This window comes from Azolla caroliniana, unplaced genomic scaffold (genome assembly GCF_043228905.1).
Source record: "Azolla caroliniana isolate FFs.n. ecotype wild unplaced genomic scaffold, voAzoCaro1.0.p SCAF_2, whole genome shotgun sequence".
Taxonomy (NCBI): domain Eukaryota; kingdom Viridiplantae; phylum Streptophyta; class Polypodiopsida; order Salviniales; family Salviniaceae; genus Azolla; species Azolla caroliniana.
The window spans coordinates 25,950,489-25,970,725 of NW_028230437.1; the positions used below are offsets into that span (position 1 = coordinate 25,950,489).

General features: G+C 36.0%; 2 protein-coding genes across 2 annotated transcripts; one reads left to right on the forward strand and one right to left on the reverse strand.

The window, feature by feature from the left end:
• The first annotated feature begins 6,916 nt into the window (after positions 1–6,916).
• On the forward strand, positions 6,917–9,890 carry LOC147867853 (uncharacterized). Its single transcript, XM_087315707.1, has 3 exons — positions 6,917–7,461; positions 8,826–9,123; positions 9,651–9,890. Exons 1-3 carry the CDS (start codon positions 7,322–7,324, stop codon positions 9,663–9,665), a joined length of 453 nt encoding a protein of 150 aa, XP_087171833.1. The 5' UTR covers positions 6,917–7,321; the 3' UTR covers positions 9,666–9,890.
• A 1,843-nt stretch (positions 9,891–11,733) lies between these two features.
• LOC147867854 (ATP-dependent protease La (LON) domain protein) lies at positions 11,734–18,547 on the reverse strand. The gene is made up of 8 exons (XM_087315718.1): positions 18,292–18,547; positions 17,038–17,084; positions 16,896–16,964; positions 16,601–16,720; positions 14,608–14,682; positions 14,330–14,464; positions 13,182–13,323; positions 11,734–12,222 (listed from the first exon to the last, which is right to left on the reverse strand). Exons 1-8 carry the CDS (start codon positions 18,518–18,520, stop codon positions 12,065–12,067), a joined length of 975 nt encoding a protein of 324 aa, XP_087171844.1. The 5' UTR covers positions 18,521–18,547; the 3' UTR covers positions 11,734–12,064.
• Positions 18,548–20,237: the final 1,690 nt, after the last annotated feature.

Consider the following 20,237-nt stretch of genomic DNA (forward strand, 5'->3'; position numbering starts at 1 on the left):
CCACGAGCACTTAGTTAACTTGATTTTTGGGTCAAAACGCAAAACTAATCACCACGGTCCACCATAATATAGACATAGGCGGTTTTCTCGACATAACTACTTTTCAACATCAATCAAAGACCCTAGATAAAATGCAACATTGATCTCCATTGTAGAGGGCCACCCTTCATAATTATGTTAGGTTCTTGAGTGTGGCTACTTTAGAAATGCATAAGTTATCATTGTCCTTGAGCATAATGTTTGTTGTCATTTATAATGTTCCTCAAATAGTTTATCATCACATCATACTTCTCAATTGATATCCTAATTCATCAGTGATTTCAGATCTTCATGGAAAGTAAAAAGTAAATCTGCCACATTATTGTGTATTCCATAACATAATTGTGCATTAATTCTTCTTCATCCCAAGTAATGTCAAATGCAAGGAGGCAAAATTTTGTTGCCTAAGTCAAGGAAGGGCAATCTCCTTGTCTCGAACTTTGAATCTTGTTGGTTGTCATTCTCACACTATCGGTATCCCCAAAACTTGCTTGGAATTCCTAAGTGATAAAACCATTAAAGTCTTCTAACAAGAGAGAGTTATTTTCTACAAATGGTGCAAACCATGCAAGTTTGTACATGTTAGTAGTGTTCCTAGTGGCTATTGGATATATGTTTTGTATCTGGATGACAAGGCACACTTGGTTTATAAATCCTCAAAAGTGAGGCAGAGTACCATGAAACTTTCCTAGTAAATAGATGTTTAGTTCATTATGGGTCTTTGCAAGCTTAAATCTTGTTTACATTAAAAAAACTCTTAGAAAGAAAAGTGATTATTATGGTTCAAATTGTTAACAGCATGGCTAAGAACAAATCAAATGTAAGATAAGAATAGGAAAACAAGTAAAGAATGTATGTGTAATAACAAGAAGAAAATGTATGTGTAGTAACAAGAAGAAAATGATTACAAGAACACATGGAAGACTAGTGTTGAACCGGAATGCTTCATCAATTATTAGAGCACATGCTTACATAGCATGGTTGGATTGGACATACTACCTTACATACTCACTACCTCAGATACATGCACGATCGCCACTTGCCATTCATGCAATCATGCCATTTGGTGATCATGCATTACCTTGTATGAGGTTGCAACATATTGTAATATTATGTGTATGGCCTAGATTATCTCTAAAAAGTTATAATAAATATTATCTATGGTTCAAGTCCCCCTATGACCTTTTGTGGTGACATGATTATTGTGGTATTCAAAGTTGGCCTATATATACTTGCTAGTAAGATATAATTGCTTGATAACTAACAAAAAATAGTATGTGTGGCCTAATGGATAAGGCATGTGAGCTTTAATCAAGGGGTGTGGAATTCGAAGAAGAGCAAATCTCATATAACTCGCATGACAAAAAGGATGGATAAAACCCTTATTTGTTGAGAATTTGATGAAAGACTCATAACAAAAGTGAGATTCATTGTTGCCTCCATCATTCAATTGTTGTGGCATAAATCTTCACAAAGCCTATGTTAGAATATTATGTGACTTCTCTTCATGCTCCAATGTGTCAGGTCAAGCCAAAGTCTGGAAGATGGATGTACATACCCCTCTTTAATGTCATTCCTTGTGTAGATTTTGGTGGAAATTAGTTGAAAGTGATTAAACTCCCACCATTAGGAAAAACTTGGACTTTCATTAAAAAAGCTTGTGTTATGGTTAACTTATCATTAGAACAATATTAGTGAGAAGATTCCAAAAAATTAAGGATCACTTGGTTTGGGATTATAATGTTAAAGTTGTGACCTTTTTTTACTCAAAGGTACACCAATCCCAATGATTGCCTCTAACCTATGCATTTTGGGAATATTCCAAATGTTGAAAATGTCCAAGACTAAATCCAAATTCTTAATGTACAATGTGAAACAAGGATGTTTGTGCACCCCTCCATTGTCTTACTTTGTAACTGATGAGCCCACTACCTAGAGCATACGGTTCCCCTCCACTCTATTACTTTGCTACGGATGAGCCCACTAGCTAGAGCATACACATAGCAGAATCTTAAGAATATGATCTACTTAATCTTATGAAATGCTTTTGAATTCAGATATTTCATCAATCTACTTGTGAAATTAGAGATATGATGTTGTGTCAATAGCTCATTTCTAGGATGATTTGTTTAAATACTTGTCAGCAAATCCGCATAACTTCCTCAAAAATGATGGTATTCACATTTATTTCCCATTTCTAATAATCACGGCAAAACATATAACATATTTTTAAATGTAACAATTGCATTTCCTAAAGAACTTAGACGTCCCAAACGCAACGCTTTGTTTGTTTTCTACAAAAAAATTATGATACAAAATTAGAGAAAATGATTAAAGAAAACATTTTTTAAAGATCATGACTTTTATTCATCGTTCAAAACAACACTTATTTATAGATTTTGTTATCTAGATATTTATTTATTTAAGTTTTGTGTCCCTTGTTTATCGTCTCGAAAGGTTCTCATTCAAAAACGGTAAAGCTCCAACCCTAGGGAGAAGGCCACTCATAGGCTTTGTTCAAGTAGGACTAGGAAAACTATTTTTTTGAAGAATGTTCTTTGGAGCGAAACAGTAGGCAAAAAAGAACACCTCTAATTGGTCCCGAGTTATTGTCATTACAGCTGAAAACACGGTATAAAAAGGCACCCCATTGTTCTTTATACATAATGTCTTGTTGTTACGTATCATTATCTTGCTCAATTTGGTAGCGTTTTAACACAAGTTTGTATTGCTCAAAATCCATAGAGTTGAACTAAGTATTTGCTTTGAAAAATGTATTGATATTTTTGCATGATGTTTACATCATCTGGAATGGATGGTTTTACACTAACTATCTTGTATTGTGTTCTCTTTGTACCTTTTTATCTATGGATACACGAGCAAAGAAGATCAATGCACAACCTTGCATGTAGTTTCTTGTTAAACATGGGATATCCCCAAAATAGTTGCCAAGTCCAAGGTGTAATTAACATTTACTATTTTGTTTGCCTTATTGATTATCCTTGGTGTTCATGCGCTAATGTTAATTGGTTGCTTTCAAGACAATTTCTAGAGAGGAATGGCTTAGCCTATGAGGATTTGATTTTGTGTGTGCATATGTGTGTGTGTTTGCTCAAAAATTTTAGAAGAATCTACAACTCTAAACTCGTCGAATGTGACTCCAAATTGGCAAAGTCATTCGGAAAAGATGCCAAAAATACAATCGGGAGTGTACTAGGGTAATTAGCTAGAATTGTCACATGGCTTGTGAATCAACTTGAGATTCATGGATAGAATGCTAAATTGCCCATTTCACAACAATTTGGGGCGGAGGAGCTATTCTATTCCCATTATTGGGGCTTGTTTGTGTGGGTTTAACCACAACAATAAGTTAATGTTGAAACTTTCAATCAACTCGTGATGTCTTACACTATTCAAATTTTCAATATATTACGAAGAAAAAATATGTTTTGCTCGATTTACGTACATGTCACACGCGTGTGCACGATATACCACTTGCAAGTCAGTTCTGGATACAATAAATATTTTAGATAGAGAGGAAGTAGGGAGAGGGGGGGGGGGGGGGGGGTATGCATATGGCATGTGACAATGAATGTCATATCGTGAGGGTAGTGTCATGAACCAATGAACAAAAAGATGGATGACGACCACATACGAATGGTATTCGTACGGTCATCACAGGTTGGATTACATTACCACCAAACGTATAATCATTCTAATCAATTACCAGTCTTTGTGTCCAGATAGTAGTATGAAATGGTAAATATCCCATCTGATTCTATATAATGGTTTCCTTAAGTCGGGGCAATTATTCACCGAATAATCAGAGAAAGTTTAAAAGTTCCTAGAGTGGCATCCTTTTCCGCACCTCGAAAACAAAACCCAAAAGAAAGTAAGTCACCTCTTATCGTAGTCTCGGCTCATATTTCCAAAGATGCTTGCCCATGGCCCAAATTTAAGGTTTTTCTTTTAAACAATCACATGGTGGTGGTTGTTGAATAATCATCTCTTGATCATATACACGATGCGTCATATCAAATGCCCACCATAAATGCTACTAGAATGTTCAATTTGTGTAAATGTGAAACTAGAGCATTAATGAGATCACTTTCCTTCTTTCTATATGTGTATGTCTCCTTTCACTACTGCACATCCACATAAATTATTGGTCCAATTTGAATTCAATACCACATTTATGTTCTTCTCCCTTGGTTTGATAACCCCATGTGGAGTCACATCGTGAGTGTATGTTGTTCAATGCTAGTAAATAAAAAGAAATCGCTAGTATCTACACCATTGTAATAGATATGGGTACACGTCCGATGTCGTGGTCATTCTAATATGTTTTTAAATACTTGCTCCTAGTTGTGAAGTAATGGTTGCTTGGCATCATGTGTTTGTGTGTGCATGCTTTTACACTACACAAACAAAGAGAACATTTAGTAGGGTTCGAACTTGTGAAGCATCCTTGACACTCGTACTATTTCCTCAAACGTTTAGGTTTTTGTACCGTTGTCACTCGCCTAATGAATGGTAAAAAAAAGAATCAAGGGCAAACATCCCGATTCGCGATTCCCTTGATTTCTCAAAACACAATAATGTGAAAGGATTTTTATACATTGAACAGAGACATGCAAAGTAACTTCTCGACATTATTTCTTACTTGGTTCACAAAGATAACACAATGCTCTACTATGTGGCATTGTAGCACACGCAGTTGTTTTCATGTTCGAATAAATTCTTATGTAGCTAGGGGTGATACCATCAACCACATGATAGTCTCTATATGTGGATGGCTATTTATTTGCTTGAACACGTGTATAGTAGATTAAAGTCATGAAAGTACCTCGAAGGGAACACGATACATGTAAAATCCGTGCAAATCAAAGAAAGGAGCCACTCTAAATCATGATATATCCTACATTACAAAAGTACGAAAACCTAATACTTAATGAAAACACATTAATTTGAGCTATCTTTTCTGTGGCCTCATAGAGTACATCAACGCCCTTATAGAAGCTCATTAGATGAGGCTTCGTTTTCTCTTGCATACAATATCACACATTCTTGGAATAGAGCTTTGGGACACGTGCATGTGTCTAGACCGAAGAAATTTGGCAAATGCTACAATATGCACAAGGAGTGTGTAATTCGGATGTGCCCCCTCCCTTTAGGAAGACTATGGGAACACTCTCAAAGAAACATGTTTAATGAATAGATTGGATGCCTATTGTTTGTTGAGATTACATTCTTTCTTTAGTGTTAGCATTTTACACACCAAATTAATGGCATACAACGCATCAATTCTACATATATATACACATATAACATATAAGTTATAACATACAAACAAGTACTTTTCTTCTTTCCTTTCATGCTCTCCCATGATTCTGGTTCAAATGATGATTGCTTTTTCTTTCATTGTATCTCCCAAGAGCAACATTTGTCTCTCAATGTAGGATAGTGTCTATGTATATGTACATCACAATCTTCTGTAGCCGCCAACCTATGTGCCACTTCTCCCCCTAAACTCCATGTTAATATATCAGTTGACCTCATTGCTTCATTAGTTTGGCACAAGCAACTAAACTATAGCCCAAGTAAACTATCTTTACGAGTAGATCTCTCTTTTCATCTTTCTTTTTTTGTTGTATTTGAGTCTTCTGTGATCAAGTTGTCTCTCTCTTCTCGTCCCTAAACCATTACACAAGTTTGCTAACCATGACTACATAAGTTGTGTAGGAACTTTTCCTATGTTCAGAAAGATGTATCAAGTGACCAATCAATTCAAATTTGTATTCATTGACATGAAAATCTAGCATGAAGTTGGTAGAAAAATGGCACACATTAAAAGGAAAGTTTTATGCATAATCGCTAAATCAAGTGGTATATAAAAGAAGAAGGTGCATCTATGAAAGACAAGATCGATGTATGTCCATTGTCAAGCACTCACAAGAATTTCGCTAGTTCACAATTGAAATGGAGCACATATCTCTTTCAAAAACGAGGATGCAAGATTAACAAAGAGTGACTTGGAATATTGCATGATTGAACTTAACAAAAGCACAAATCATTGAACTTTATGAGAGCACAAATCTATATTTATGAAAGGTTGTAGGGTGCATGAATCAACTTGTATCCTGGATAAACAGAACAAATATCAAAGCTCCAAACAATCTGAATCAGACATACATTTCATATACACGCACATACACAAACACGAATGCAGATGCACATCCATATTCACACACATCCATATCCCACGTATGAGCTAACATACACATAAAATATGTGTCCACACATGACCACAACCACATTGACAATAACACACATACATATACATGCACATGGACATATCCAGATGCATTCACCCACCCTAATATACATGTCCATATACACATACTTGTGCACACATACACATACACATACACATACACATACACATACACATACACATACACATACACATACACATACATATAATGCACATGGACATATCCAGATGCATTCACCCACCCTGATATACATGTCCATATACACATACTTGTGCACACATACACATACACATACATATACATGCACATGGACATATCTAGGTGCATTCACCCACCCTAATATACATGTCCATATACACATACTTGTGCACACATACACATACTTGTGCACACATACACATACACATACACATACACATACACATACACATACACATACACATACACATAACACATACAAATGTCCATGTATTGTATAATGTCAATGTATGAGAGTGAATTTGAAAGGAGGGTTTCTTGGAGAGGTGATGATGCTAGCATTCTAAAAGAAAAGCATAGGTATTGTAAGCAAGTAAGTAGCCCAAGTACTCTGAGATGAGAGAGAGAGAGAGAGAGAGAGAGTACTCAGACAGACAAACTCTGTTCAGTTTGACTCCTCCCAAATACTGACTCAAATACAGGAAAACAAAATAAAGAGAAAAAATAAATAAAACAGCTCTCTCTCTCTCTCTCTCTCTCTCTCTCTCTCTCTCTCTCTCTTCTTCTCCGGATTCTGTCTGCTCTATTTCCTCTCTATTTCTCTGATGTATGCTTTTATCCTTCAGAATCCACCTTGAGACCTTGAGTTTCACTCTGTTTTCTGAAAGGCATATATTTTATTACATATACAAAGAAAGGGATGCAAGTTATTACTACTTATCCTCTTCTTCTTCATCCTCGCCTTCGCCTTCGCCTTCGCCTTCACCTTCACCTTCGTCTTTATCATCATCTTCTTCGTTTACATCTTCATGGATTCAAGAAGTAGCGAGGGAGGTCTTGCTACCAAAACTTGTCAGCATGATTTGTTCTTCACTCATCGACGTCTCTCCTTCCATTGCCCTGATCTTCCCCACCCTTTGGATCAAGATCTTCACTTTCTTAACCGCAGGTAACTCTCTTTTCTTTTCTTTTTCGTTTGTTATCTCGTGTTTTCTTATGTATACCTTAGAAATTTGATGTGGGTTTTGGAAAGAAAGCCCAGATATCATGTTGGTTACTGAAACAAATCCTACAAGTTTATGGCAGTTCGTGTAAGAAATCTAGAAACTAGAAATTATGTCAGAAACCCTAGGATTATGTTGGTGTTATAAGAAACCCTCGAAATTATATGGGTATGTGAAAGGAATCCTCGACAATGTCTGGTTTTTTGAAAGTAATTGTTGAAATTTATGTTGGTCTGTATAGAAAGACGAGAATCTATGTGAAAACCCCTAGAATTTATGCGAGAAACGGTAGATATTATGTGGGTCTGTGAAGGAAACCCCAGAATGATTATCTGGATCTTTGTGAAAGCTTTGTTCTTGTCTAGGAACTCTTATTATAGTTAATTTATATACAATTTTGAGGTTCTTGTAATAGACATCGAGTTCTTGCCATGCGTAAACAATAGAGTTCTTGTAATAGATATACACATATTTTAGTGGTTTTGTTGGTGTTATTTACACAAATATTAGGCTTTTAGTTCTAGATGGTTGTATGAATGTGGAAATTTTAGAAGATTTTTTGTCATTACACATGCATTTCTGGGGTTTCGCTGCAGGTATACACAAGTTTTTGTGATTATGTTGCATATACAGTAGTTATATACAAATTTCATGGTTTTTACAGTCATATACAGAATTTGGGTTTTTTGATGCAGTTATACACAAATGTAGCGTCATTGAGTAGATAGGATTTATGGTATGGGTTTTCAAGCTTTTTTACGAAGTCGTGAAGCCCAAAGTAAAGTTTTGCATGCATTCAATGATGAACTTCAAACTTCTCTATGGACCCTCAAAATGTTATATTACTCTAATTATCTATATATAATTAGTGTTTTATATCATTATTTGAGTTTCCATTTTGGAATCTTTTTAAAAAAAGTTTAGGTTTTATTTGAAGCCCAAAATTTATTTACAAGTTTTTGCTATTATTGAGGGCTACATTCATCTCTATCTTTTCCATTTTCTGTATCATTATAAAGTTGATTGAATGAATGAATGTAGTGATCTCAAAGCACGTTTGAGTTTATCTTTCAATGTCCTTCACTTGCGGTAGAGTATATAAGGACGATATACCATAGATAACCCTAATATTTTGGATATTTATGAGAATACCTGTAAGTTTTCGAAACTTGACAGAATAAATCACTGTATATTAAAGAGCGTACTCCAATAATTTATTGAAACCTTAGCTGGTGGTTCCCCCTTTTTGGGCATAAACTGATTGAAGCTTTATGTTAAAGATAATGTATGAATACTTTTTTCTGGTTAGGTTAAAGGAGCAAAGGGATCGAAATCTCGCACCCTTGATTCAGAAGAATGAAGAGCTGAATGCAGAGCAACAAGCTCTTCTTCTGAGGAATAGTGAGCTCTATAGCCAAAAGTTGCTGCTTCACCTCGAGAATCAGAGGCTTAAACAACAACTTGAAATAGAGTTACGAAATCGTCAACAAAAGGAGAATCCTGGTTCATTATCACCCTCATCATCATCGTTATCATCCTCGGGATCAGCCTCTTCATTAGTGCTTGAATATTTCTCAAGTGATTCAGATTCTGAGGACGAGGATGAGGTATTCTTCTTTTTATATGGTTTCATTGCCTTAGTGATAGTGGTAATAATTTATTGTGGTTTTTCTTTCCATTATCTCTCATTATAGTGGAACAAATCTACACCTCAATTTTGGGGGTTTTATACGTAAGAAATTATGGTGAAATTTGCTTTCCATTATTTCTCATGATAGTAGAAACGAATTCACACCACAAAGTTGGTATGCTTCTATGTTATGAAAGCATAAGCATAACTAAGTCATTTGGGAGCTTATAAAGGGTAGAATAGATCCATTTGTGTCTGGATATCTATAATGTTGTCAGAGGGTTTCCAAATGAATGAAGTCCTAGCCATTCTTATGCGCAGCCTGGGTATTGAGTTAAGTTTGTATTTAACTCTCTGCTTGATATGTGTTAATTAATCATATTTGTTAGTTAATTATGTTTATTAAGGTAGTTGATAGACTGATTAATGAAAGTAGCATTGGCATAGATAGCACATGGCAATAAAGAGTGTTTTCTAATTGTAAGGCTGAATTATGACATGCAGGTTAACCATGGCTGATGAATTCGTTAGAAGCAGCCTGTTCTCTTGGCAGAGCAAATTTTATCAATCAATAGAAGCTTGATGGACATGAATGAAGTCTACTTTTTGTTTTGTTGCACATATCCTGTAGGGAAGCAAGTCTCTATTATTATTGTACCACATAAAATGGTTACTCTGCATCTTAGCTCCTGTATTGAACAAATTTGCTTTGTAAATAAATTTATGGCTGCTATCTTCCGTAAATCCATCCAAATGTGACATGTTTGTGTGCACGTGTTGACATTGTTAACTCCTGTATTAACATCTACAAAAGGCCAACATGACCAAAACATCTAGTTTAAAGGATATTTTTGTCTCCTCATAAGGCCAAGGCCCAAAAGCACGACCCAAGCAAGGGAGTGAAAAGTAAAACAAATCATTCTTTAACTATCATAAGTTAAGTAGGTACAAATAGGTACAAAGAAGGAAAAATAGATGTCAAGGGTATGGAATATTGTATTCTTCCATGACCATTGTGGCCCATGGAGAATTGCCCATTTGCTAAACTTTGTTGGTTGTGATGCAATTTCCTGAGTTCCTTGCCTTTGCGTGTAAGTTGGATGACAATGAGCTCCCTTGTGATGAATGTGATCCATCACTTGGCCCCTCTATTGAAGCAAGGTTAGGATGGTTCACAAGGGAAATGTCGAACTTTCGTTTTGGATTGTTATCAGAGGATGCATGTGAGGGTTTCATAATGTAGAAACAATATTATGGAAGGGTCTCATCTTGTAGAAACAATATTATGTTACTGTCATCACCAAAGAAATAAGTGATGTCTTAGAGTGTGAATCCAATCATCCTAAGCATATATGAATGTGCATGTGACCATCGGATCTGAAAATTTTATATCTGTAACTATCGCACATTAATGTAAGGCAAGCCCTTAATAATTAACCAAAAAGTTTGAAGCTATTGTCTAATATTTTCTCAGGTCACCTCTTCCGAAACCGCCTTATGAGAATGGGGGCTCTTGCTTTACCTCACTAACAATAGAGTATATAACACAAATGGAAACATAGAGATAGTGAAGGCTTAGAATGTAGGGGGATGACAAGAGATACTCTTGAATCTCATCCTATGAACTCAATCACAAGTTGTGTCTTTGATGGCATGAATTGTTGTTTTCCATAAAGCTATGGGGTGTTTGAACACAATAAATCATTGGTTCTCATGTCCTCTTATGTAGGCCACTTCTCCTATGTAATGGGTCCTGTAGTTAGAACATGGGTGCTCTAACAAGTAGGTTCTCTCCACTACAATTTATTAGACATCCCCATTGGAATTTGATACAAATTTGCGTCTTTTTGTATCATCACCATGCTAGTATTTCTGAAGGTAGATGAGGGTATCTTCTCTCACAGATATCACATAAAACAAACAAAACTTCACTTACAATGACCATCACCTTGCATCTAGATGGAGGATGTAATGAGGTTTTATACTATTAAGAGAATCTACAAGGCAAAGTAGTAGATGTTGGTCCTTCATTCATCTTCACACATTGTTCCCAACATTAATAAACAATGGATGAACTTCATTCATCTTTCTTGTTCAAGCATGGTTTGTTTTTCCATGAGAAGGGAAAAAAGTATATCTTGTTGTATCAACTCTTCAAAACTGTGGTTGTATTTGTGTGACAATCACGAGGTGAGGAGACATGTTATATTAATGATGCCAAAAGAATAACCGATAATTAATAATCTTACAGAATAACTAATAAAAATTATAGCCAAAATCACATTATAGCTAAATTAGCTATAATGTGATAACTGAGAATCTTAGAGAATGACTGATAATAATTAGAGGCAAAATCACATTATAGCTAAACTAGGTGACTAACTAGCTAGCATGAGATAGTGGATCTTTGGAAAGCCTCTACTCTGGACTTTCCAACAATGCATTTTAATACTCTGCGCTCAACGCATACTGAAATGATCTCAAACATCACTAATGTTTACTGAAGTTTAGGATCATCATTAACAAATTTGTTCATGATGAAGACTAAGTACACAAACTCTTTCCAAGAGACAACCGATACAGAATGGAAATTTCAAGAAAATGGAGATAGATGTAATATTGGTCATCATGCAAAGGCATGTGAGAATTGTATAAGTGGAGTATGGAGCAGGAATCTTGATCTAGTGAAAAAGAATGGATTCTAATTTCTAGAATACACATGCACAACTTGGCAAACTGTGTGCACTCCAAATATAGATTGTTCACCATACATATATACAGAAGTCCAAATATCCGCACCTAACAGCGACGGGTGGATTTCAGTACGAGCAATGAACATTTTGTCAAATGAAGGAATTAGTATATTTATATCATAAGCTATCATCTTTCCCGATCATTTCATACGCTCAGACACAATTTTAAAATTGTAGAGATTGTAACGCAACTTTGGCAGCAAGTGATGATCGATTCAGCTGAGCATGTTTGGTGACCTTTTGCAACCGTTGCAATGTATCAGTTGTTTCCATCGCATTCATCCTCTCTTGTAGCAGTGCCTGTAATTCTGTGGTACCAGCACCTGTGAAAAGAAATTCAACACACAGTTTTTAGGGGCCAGGGAATCAAGAATGCTAGTGTAGGAAACAAAGAAAACAAATTAACCCATATATCCCAAGCTTCACCCCAATGGAAATTTTTACATTAGATCAGATACGGTTTATTTGAGCCCTAATTTATCTTACATGAGTGCTGATTGAAACATGTTAGCTATTTCATAGCTAACACATCATCCATATAATCTACAAATGCCTCATCTTTTATAGTATGACATCTCGTCTTGCACATGTGCCCTCTCCCTTATTTTCTGGTGATACGGATAGTTTCTAAAGGTTGATTCACTATTATGCACATACCTCAGCATGGTGTATACACCTAGAAGAAATAGGCAAACCCAGCCCAATGAAATTTAAGAGAAAATTCCAAATTCCCCAACATTTTTTGGATATTTACCATCATACCTCCAAGCTTTTACAAAAAATACCAGAAACCCTTCTGTATTAAAAATTATTCGAGAGGTATTATGGTCATTTACTTAGTGGAATTCTGATAACTACTCAGAAAGTTAGGAAATTTTTTGTGTTTTGCCCATAAAAATATCGCGTAGTTACCATCACAAATAGCAGAAATTTGGCTTGAAACTTCAAATACTCACTCTTAGATATACTAAACTTTAAATCCCTGTAAACTAGTGATATCCATAACCAGAATGTATCACAGTCGTGAAAAGTTGACCTTTTTGTGTTTCAAAAGTCATGTTGTTTCATGCAACCCCAGAGAATACTATACCTTCTTCAAATTTTGCTCTAGACAACCTACTCAAGATAGTCTACAAAATGTATTGTAGATTAATATACATTAGTTTTCTGTTCTAGATAACTATCCAGAGGCCAAAGTAGTATCAGCACAGAAAGCAAGCTGACCACATGTTTTGCAAAAATCGAAAGAAATGTAAATTTTGGTCTGTATCGAACAACTTACTTGCTACTGGCTGTAGTGCCGCAAAAGAGAGGCTCTCAGCTCTAGAAGGCATAAAACTCTTGGAAACATTTGTAAAATCCCCTTTCTCAGCCCATTTCAATGAGTTCTCTAGAGGTGTTTGAAGCAACTCATCTTTTGAAGCCTGCAAAAAGGAAACAGAAATATTAGACACATCTATACATCCAGAAGTCGATAGGAAAAGACAAAAGTTTGCATTTTATAAGAGGAATTAAGACAAGCCGCACAAACTGTCAGATACTTATTTACAAGTTTCTTGTTCGGAAATAGTATGAAATGTGTTCTTTGGAAAAGGGTGTCCACGATATATTTAGAATGTACTCTGCTCTGACAAACTTATTGTTCAGTCTAAACATGCAGATTGTACTAGCAAACATATTAAGGAAATCCTCCACTCCTTTTCTTATCATGGAATCCTTTCAGATATTTTTGAATTTTAAGAGAGTAAATACGACAAGCAGCATGAACGCACACTACTTTGAGAAACTTACATGCCACTCTAAGTAAGCTGGTTGTATCAGCAAACCCTCTAATGAAACACAAAGTTCAGATTTTTGTCATTTAGTTTTTAGTTTATATCTTGGAATCATGTTCGTCTTTCACATCCATGGTACATTTCATTATTGTCATCGACCAAATTTGGCTTCAGGATTATGCTAGTACACCCCCTTCTTTATTCCCTTCCTTTTTGTTTGTTTACATGAAACTTTCAGTACAACGGTCACAGCATACATTGTACATAATCCATACACCATAGATCGCATGATAGAAAAGAAGTGAGTTCTTGGAAGGTGAAATATTCATATCTTAAAGTTCAGCCTCTGTAGTAAAAATGTCATAATATCCAAGATAGTTGGAAGTCGGTTCAGTGTCGTCTTTCATTATAGTCCTGGTATATTACGTTTAGTTGTTACAAATCCATCCATAAAGGTAAGCATTTGTGCTTACCCTCCTAATTTCCACAACACACCAACAAGAAAAACTGATTTATGCAGAAAATTTTGCCAATGTTATGTATCATCAGCTATACTCCTATACACATATTAAGCATAGGAATATATTTTAATTTAATTCCGTAATGATATTAAATTTTCTATTTGACTCTATTTGATGCTTCAAAAAAATCAGACCCTCAGTTTGATCTGCAATCTTTGTACATCTGTCAAGACTGACTTTAGTGTTTCTACAGCTGCATCGATTTCAGAGATCTCAGACGTAGGTGTATCTTGCACCGGAATTACACTGCCTTTCAAGAATGGTTCCAGCTGCCAGAAAACAGAAACAAGAAGCTTAAATATTAATAAGAGAGATGTGTAGATCTCATAAATCCATCCAGATAACTATTATCCATATGCAAAATATAATATAAAATGAATAATAAACACAAAAATATAATTTGCATAGAAACCTGAGTCAGATTGGCTAAATTAACACGTCCAATACCTCTGATTGTTACCAATGCCCCAATTTCCATTTGCCTTACCTGGAAATGACACAAATGCACATAAATCACACTGGCAGAAGTAGAACTCATGTAGCGCAGTATAAGCTATAGTATAGTATTTCTGCATTCAGTATTATGTGCTAGGACTTGCAATAATGATTGCCTAACTAAGTAACAATCAGTAGCTCAGTCGAAATTCTAATAACATATTGCCACATTTTCTAGTCAAATCCCATGTCTATACTTCCAAAATATCTCCTGGTGAAGGCATAAAATTGAGGCAACTCAAGTATTTTCATTCAATTATGTCTATTCGTCATGTCAGACATCAAAAGATCTAAGCATGTTTGGAATATAAATTGTCGTAGAAGAACACAAGTCATAGTTTATATTTAATATTTCTGTTAATTAAGCCAGGTTTATGAACCATTATACTCCCTTTGATAGTTCTCAGGAATAGATTGAGGATGAAGCATACAATATTTGCCATTGTCAAACTAGACTCACATATAACAAAATGAAGTTACAGACAGATCTTAATTAAACTTTATACCACTACATCTCGGCTGACAAATTAAATGCATGAAAGTGTATGAATAAATAAGAGAAATGAAAAGAAATGTGATTATAAACACCTTTAAAGGGTCAAAATGAACCATGAGACCAAAGCTATAGCCATCAACTAATAAATGACAATTATTCGACATAAACAAAAGAAAGAAAGAAACATTTCTGGAAGATCATATTGCCTGGTGAGACCTGACAAAAATGGCAAGAGATTTATGTTAACTCACTAATGTGAAAAACAAAAGAAAATTATCTTTTTGAACTAATCTCCTACATATAAAGGGCTTGAATATATGTAATCATAAATAACTGCACCAATCAGGTTTGCCACCTGATCACTAGAATTGTTAGGAAGTAATAATAGTCTAAAGCCCTTATAAGGCCCTATATCTCCTCCTCTCAATGATGCTCCTAGAGACAGGGATTGAGTCCCATAAAATTACGGTCATCAAAAAGGTATAAACGTATGTGATCAAGGCAAAGGAAATGCCTGCTTGTCACTTGCAATTATGAGTGTGAAACTCTAGCTACAAGCAAAAGTAAAATCCTCTCATCCAGCTAGCTGCCAAACTGTGACGTCAGCCAGACAGGTGCTGACCATTAAACCCTCACATACCTTTTTCAAATAGCCCAAACCTATATTTCTCTATAAATTCTCATCTAGCTTTTCAGCTTAATCAGGAAAACCTTCTATGGAGGGTCAAGAAAATATTCTAAGGTGTGGCTCTATAACTAAAGCACATCGTCTCCCACTAATTGATTGCACTACTCACTCTCAGACCTTTGTTCCTTCTTATCACCCGTATGTAGTTGAGAGCTCCCCCCATTGTATTAGTTTTACACTTTTAATCACTCATTCTGCCAGGATTTTGCAGTCTCTCTATATCTTGGCTTCTCTATTCATTCTGTTTGGTGTGATCATCCTATGTCCTCATCAACTGATTTTTTCACTCAATGGTTCAAGAAGTGGGTCATAAATTATCTACTCGAAGTATCCACAAACAATATGCATTAGGTAGGCATTGAGCTCCATCTTGTCAACATCCTAAAAGCCAAATGGACAGCAGAAAAAAGGGAAACGACATTACGAACTTCTCATAAACCCACCACGTGGGGTCACTTATCAAGCAACATGCCACTGTGCTCAACCTCACTTGTTATTCCCGCACCTTCCCAGATGAAACAGGTAATTGACCTCTTCAGAACAGCCAGGCACGACTTAACTGTTCACCCATTGTGGATGTGACTGGCTGATTGCACAAGAAAAATCTAAATCCTAACATGTAAATCAAAACCAATACTAATACAGAAGTTTAATGTCATGGAAGGCAGGCTTAATCACAAATAAGACTTTAACTCCTACAGGATTTCCAAGGCCAAGAAAACATACATTCTCAATATGAGCCAAGCACCCATGCTTTGCAGCAAAGGAAAGGACACCTTCTTCTTGATCATTTGAAACCGGCTCGATCACAATGTGTGCAAACATATTGCCATATTTCCCCATAGCCTGTAGGAGATAAAGGCACATATAGTTCCAACAAATAGGAAGTCTAGATATTAAACATCGACTTTAGCAATTAAACATCTACCAAGTGCTACGCACTTGATGTAACATTTATAAACTATTTAGATTTCTCTATCAAATGGGAAGGAGTTTCCTAGATATTTCTAAAATGGCTTACCTCCTCTAGTAGAGCTAGAAATCTTGCCTCGTACAAATGCAATGTTTTTGTAGCTGTAGGAATAAACACCTGTAAGAGATGCATCAACCAAGAGTGACAAGGATAACGTGATGCATCAAAACCATAATAAAATGTGTCCTACTTCAGCAGGAGAAAATGGTAGACATGGAACCTCCATGATTGCTGGCTCTGCATGTGTAGGTATAAAAAATTATTAGTTTTGAAGTTTATATGCATGGAGGACAAGAATAAACAGACAAGCAGTGAAAGTGAAGATTGATGACCAAATGTTTGTCAAAAAGCATAGGGAATGTGGGAGGGAAGATCAAAGCATAAAACAATCTTCTAACTATGAAGCCAATCAAACGAGCATCCTATTAAAAGTGGGCAGAAAATTCATAAAAATATGTTCATCCTTTAGCAATCATATGCATTCAACATATAATTAATTTAAAAATCTACAACAATTTTGCAATTTACCAGCAGAATTGCTTTTAGATCATTCAAAGGAATAAAAGACACCTTCGATATAGTTTGAAACTAAGAAAATGGTACAAATTCACAATAGTTTGCAATTTACAAGCAGAATTACTTTTCGATCATTCAGAAGGAAAGTATGAGCACTATCTTATCATAAAAATAGCTTATATATAGTCCAAAGGAATGAAAATTGCAAATTTCACTAATTGTAGAGCAAAATCTACAATGTTTCAGCAATTTGCCAACACAATCTGCCACCAGGCTCACTTCTAGATAGTTCACGGTGAGCAAAAAAATTATAGTTTCACGGATCAGTGTATAAAATCCACGTGAGTATAGCAATATACTCGCAGAATCAGTTCTACTTCACTCAATTGGGAAGAAGTCAGTGATACGATGGCCTAATTATGAGTATATATTCTTCATTAATTTTGGAATTCACAAAAAAGAATTCCTTGTAGATTTCTCAAGGACAAGAAAGAAAAAAAACATGAGCATTTGGGGTACCTAAAACATATTTGTGGTTGAAACAGAATCACTTATGAGTAGAAGAAAGGAGAAAAGGGTTGGTGATAAGGAGCACAAAATCTAAATATTTGCAAGATTGACCAGAAGAATCCCTTCTAGACCGTTTGAAAATAAAGAAACGAGCAAAATCTCACCTCCTTAGGAGTATCAGACATACAATAGCTTCCCAGTATTCCAGTAGATTTGCTTCTGGATTTTCTAAAAGTGAACGAGAAAATTTTGGACTATTGGAGCAAAAACAAATCTACAACATTTTCGCAGAATTGTTTGTAGAACATCCAGAAGGGAAGAAAGGAATAATTTTGCATTTTACAGCCACAACAATCGTGTTTAGATATTTCAAAGCAAAAGGATGAATTCTAGAAGAGACAAGAGAGAAGAACATTACCATCGAGGAGAGACCTCTCGACAGAGAAGGAAAGGGTACGAAATAAAGCTCTGCTTAGCTTGTTTCGACGATGACTATGAAGATGGCGATGGCGATGGCGATGGCGATGGAAGAGGAGAGGGGAGGAGTAAGAAGAGGGGGATCGAGAGAGAGGGGAGGGGAGATCTGGATGTGTAGTGGAAACGAACGTGAAGCGATGAGGAGCAGGGGATGAGCACGCCATCGCCATAGCTCGACTGGCTCATCTTCCCCCCCCCCCCCCACCTGGACTTGACTTTTTTATTTCTGTTTTTCTTTTTTCTTTTTTTTTTAAATTTCTGTGGTCCACAGAAAGCGGACTCATTTCTTGACCCTCTTGACTCCCTGACTCTCTCTCTCTATCTTGACTTCCGATGTTCTCGGGTCTTGACTGCCCCCTCTGTGAGCCTTGACCACTGTTCTCTCTTGGCTCTCAGTGTCTCTCACTATCTTGACTACCGATGATCTCGGGTCTTGATTGTCCCAGTCGTGAGCCTTGACCACCTATTCTTAGTATCTTGACTACCTATGTTCTCGAGGGTCTTGATTGCCCCCTCCCTCTGTGAACCTTGACCTCCTATTCCCTCTTGACCCTCTTGATTATCGATATTCTTGGGCCTTGATTGCCCCCCCCCCCCTCCATGAGCCCTGACCATCGATTACCTGAGCTAGCAACCTCAACCTCCATCTCAGTTCCCTAAATGCATAAAGGGCCTAAACCTGAGCTTTCATCTACTTACTCAAACACAAGCAATCATAGTTGAGTTGTATTGTCGTCCTCTGAATCACTATCCCTTCTTGTACCCTTGGCTAGAACAAATGACCATAAAAAGAATGGCCAATTTTTAATTAGTATTAAAGTAGCCATTGTTAGTTGTGATGAGAATGATTATCCGCGAGCTAGACTTGAAATCGAACATGTATGCAATGAGGTTGGTGTTGAAACACGCGATGCTCGACTCTGATACCTTGCAGGTTTCTTTCTCAATGTTTGATCTATATGCATGTTTGACTATGGTACCTTGTATCCAATAGCTTTTCCAAATTCCCAAATTGCGTCTTTGACTCCGATGTCTTTCGAATACATACTTGGTTACTTGTGATTTGATTATTTCAATGGATACATGTTACAAGGACATTATCGTTTCCATTATATTGATTTATATACCTAAGCATCTTGTCAGTTTACTATGTTGACTACATACTTGTGAGTTTGGTGTGTTGACTAATGTGCCTATACTCTCATTATCTTACGAGTCTAGTATATTTTCCAATGTGTTGACTACATACGTTAGTACCCTATGAATTTATTGTGTTGACTACATGTGTATTGATTGTGTATCTTACAAATCCAATGCCTTGACCACATGCTTTGATAGTTTGTTGATGACATGTATGATGCACTTTATTGTAATGTCTCTCCTCTATGTTGTGACTCTAATATCCCGTGAAGCCAATGTATTGATGACATGTGCCTTCACTCAATATCTTCTAATTCTAGTTTAATTTCGAGTATATTAACCACGCGCTTATTGATTCCAAATAATCTTCGAATTTTATCGACCATCACCCTTACACTACACGTATTTCCAAATCACACATGAAATACCTCAATAATTTCATTAAAGTTATCTAGTAATATCAACCTCTTTTCAAATAATGGTGCAAACCATGCTAGTCTTGATCTATTATCAAGGCATTAATTCATCCAAGTCATGCATCATTGATTAGGTATTGTGGGTACATTTGAATTTGATTTAGTAATCCTTTGATCATGCACCATTGAACATTGGCAAGAAACTTATACATATTGGGCTCCTTTGAAGAGTTCCTAAGTTTGTTATCGTGACATTTATAAAATCGTTTCTAGTTGTTAGACCCATTGTGATGGCTCCTTCTTGTTGTGCCTTTTTGGCACTTGTGTCATG

Excerpts from the sequence above, each read along its gene's own strand:
- LOC147867853 (XM_087315707.1), top strand. The coding sequence starts at position 7,322 with ATGGATTCAAGAAGTAGCGAGGGAGGTCTTGCTACCAAAACTTGTCAG. Across the intron at positions 7,462-8,825 it reads CTTCACTTTCTTAACCGCAG|GTTAAAGGAGCAAAGGGATC; the intron begins GTAACTCTCTTT and ends TTTTCTGGTTAG.
- LOC147867854 (XM_087315718.1), bottom strand. The coding sequence starts at position 18,520 with ATGGCGATGGCGTGCTCATCCCCTGCTCCTCATCGCTTCACGTTCGTT. Across the intron at positions 14,465-14,607 it reads ATTTAGCCAATCTGACTCAG|CTGGAACCATTCTTGAAAGG; the intron begins GTTTCTATGCAA and ends GTTTTCTGGCAG. Across the intron at positions 12,223-13,181 it reads GGCACTACAGCCAGTAGCAA|GTGCTGGTACCACAGAATTA; the intron begins GTAAGTTGTTCG and ends TTCTTTTCACAG.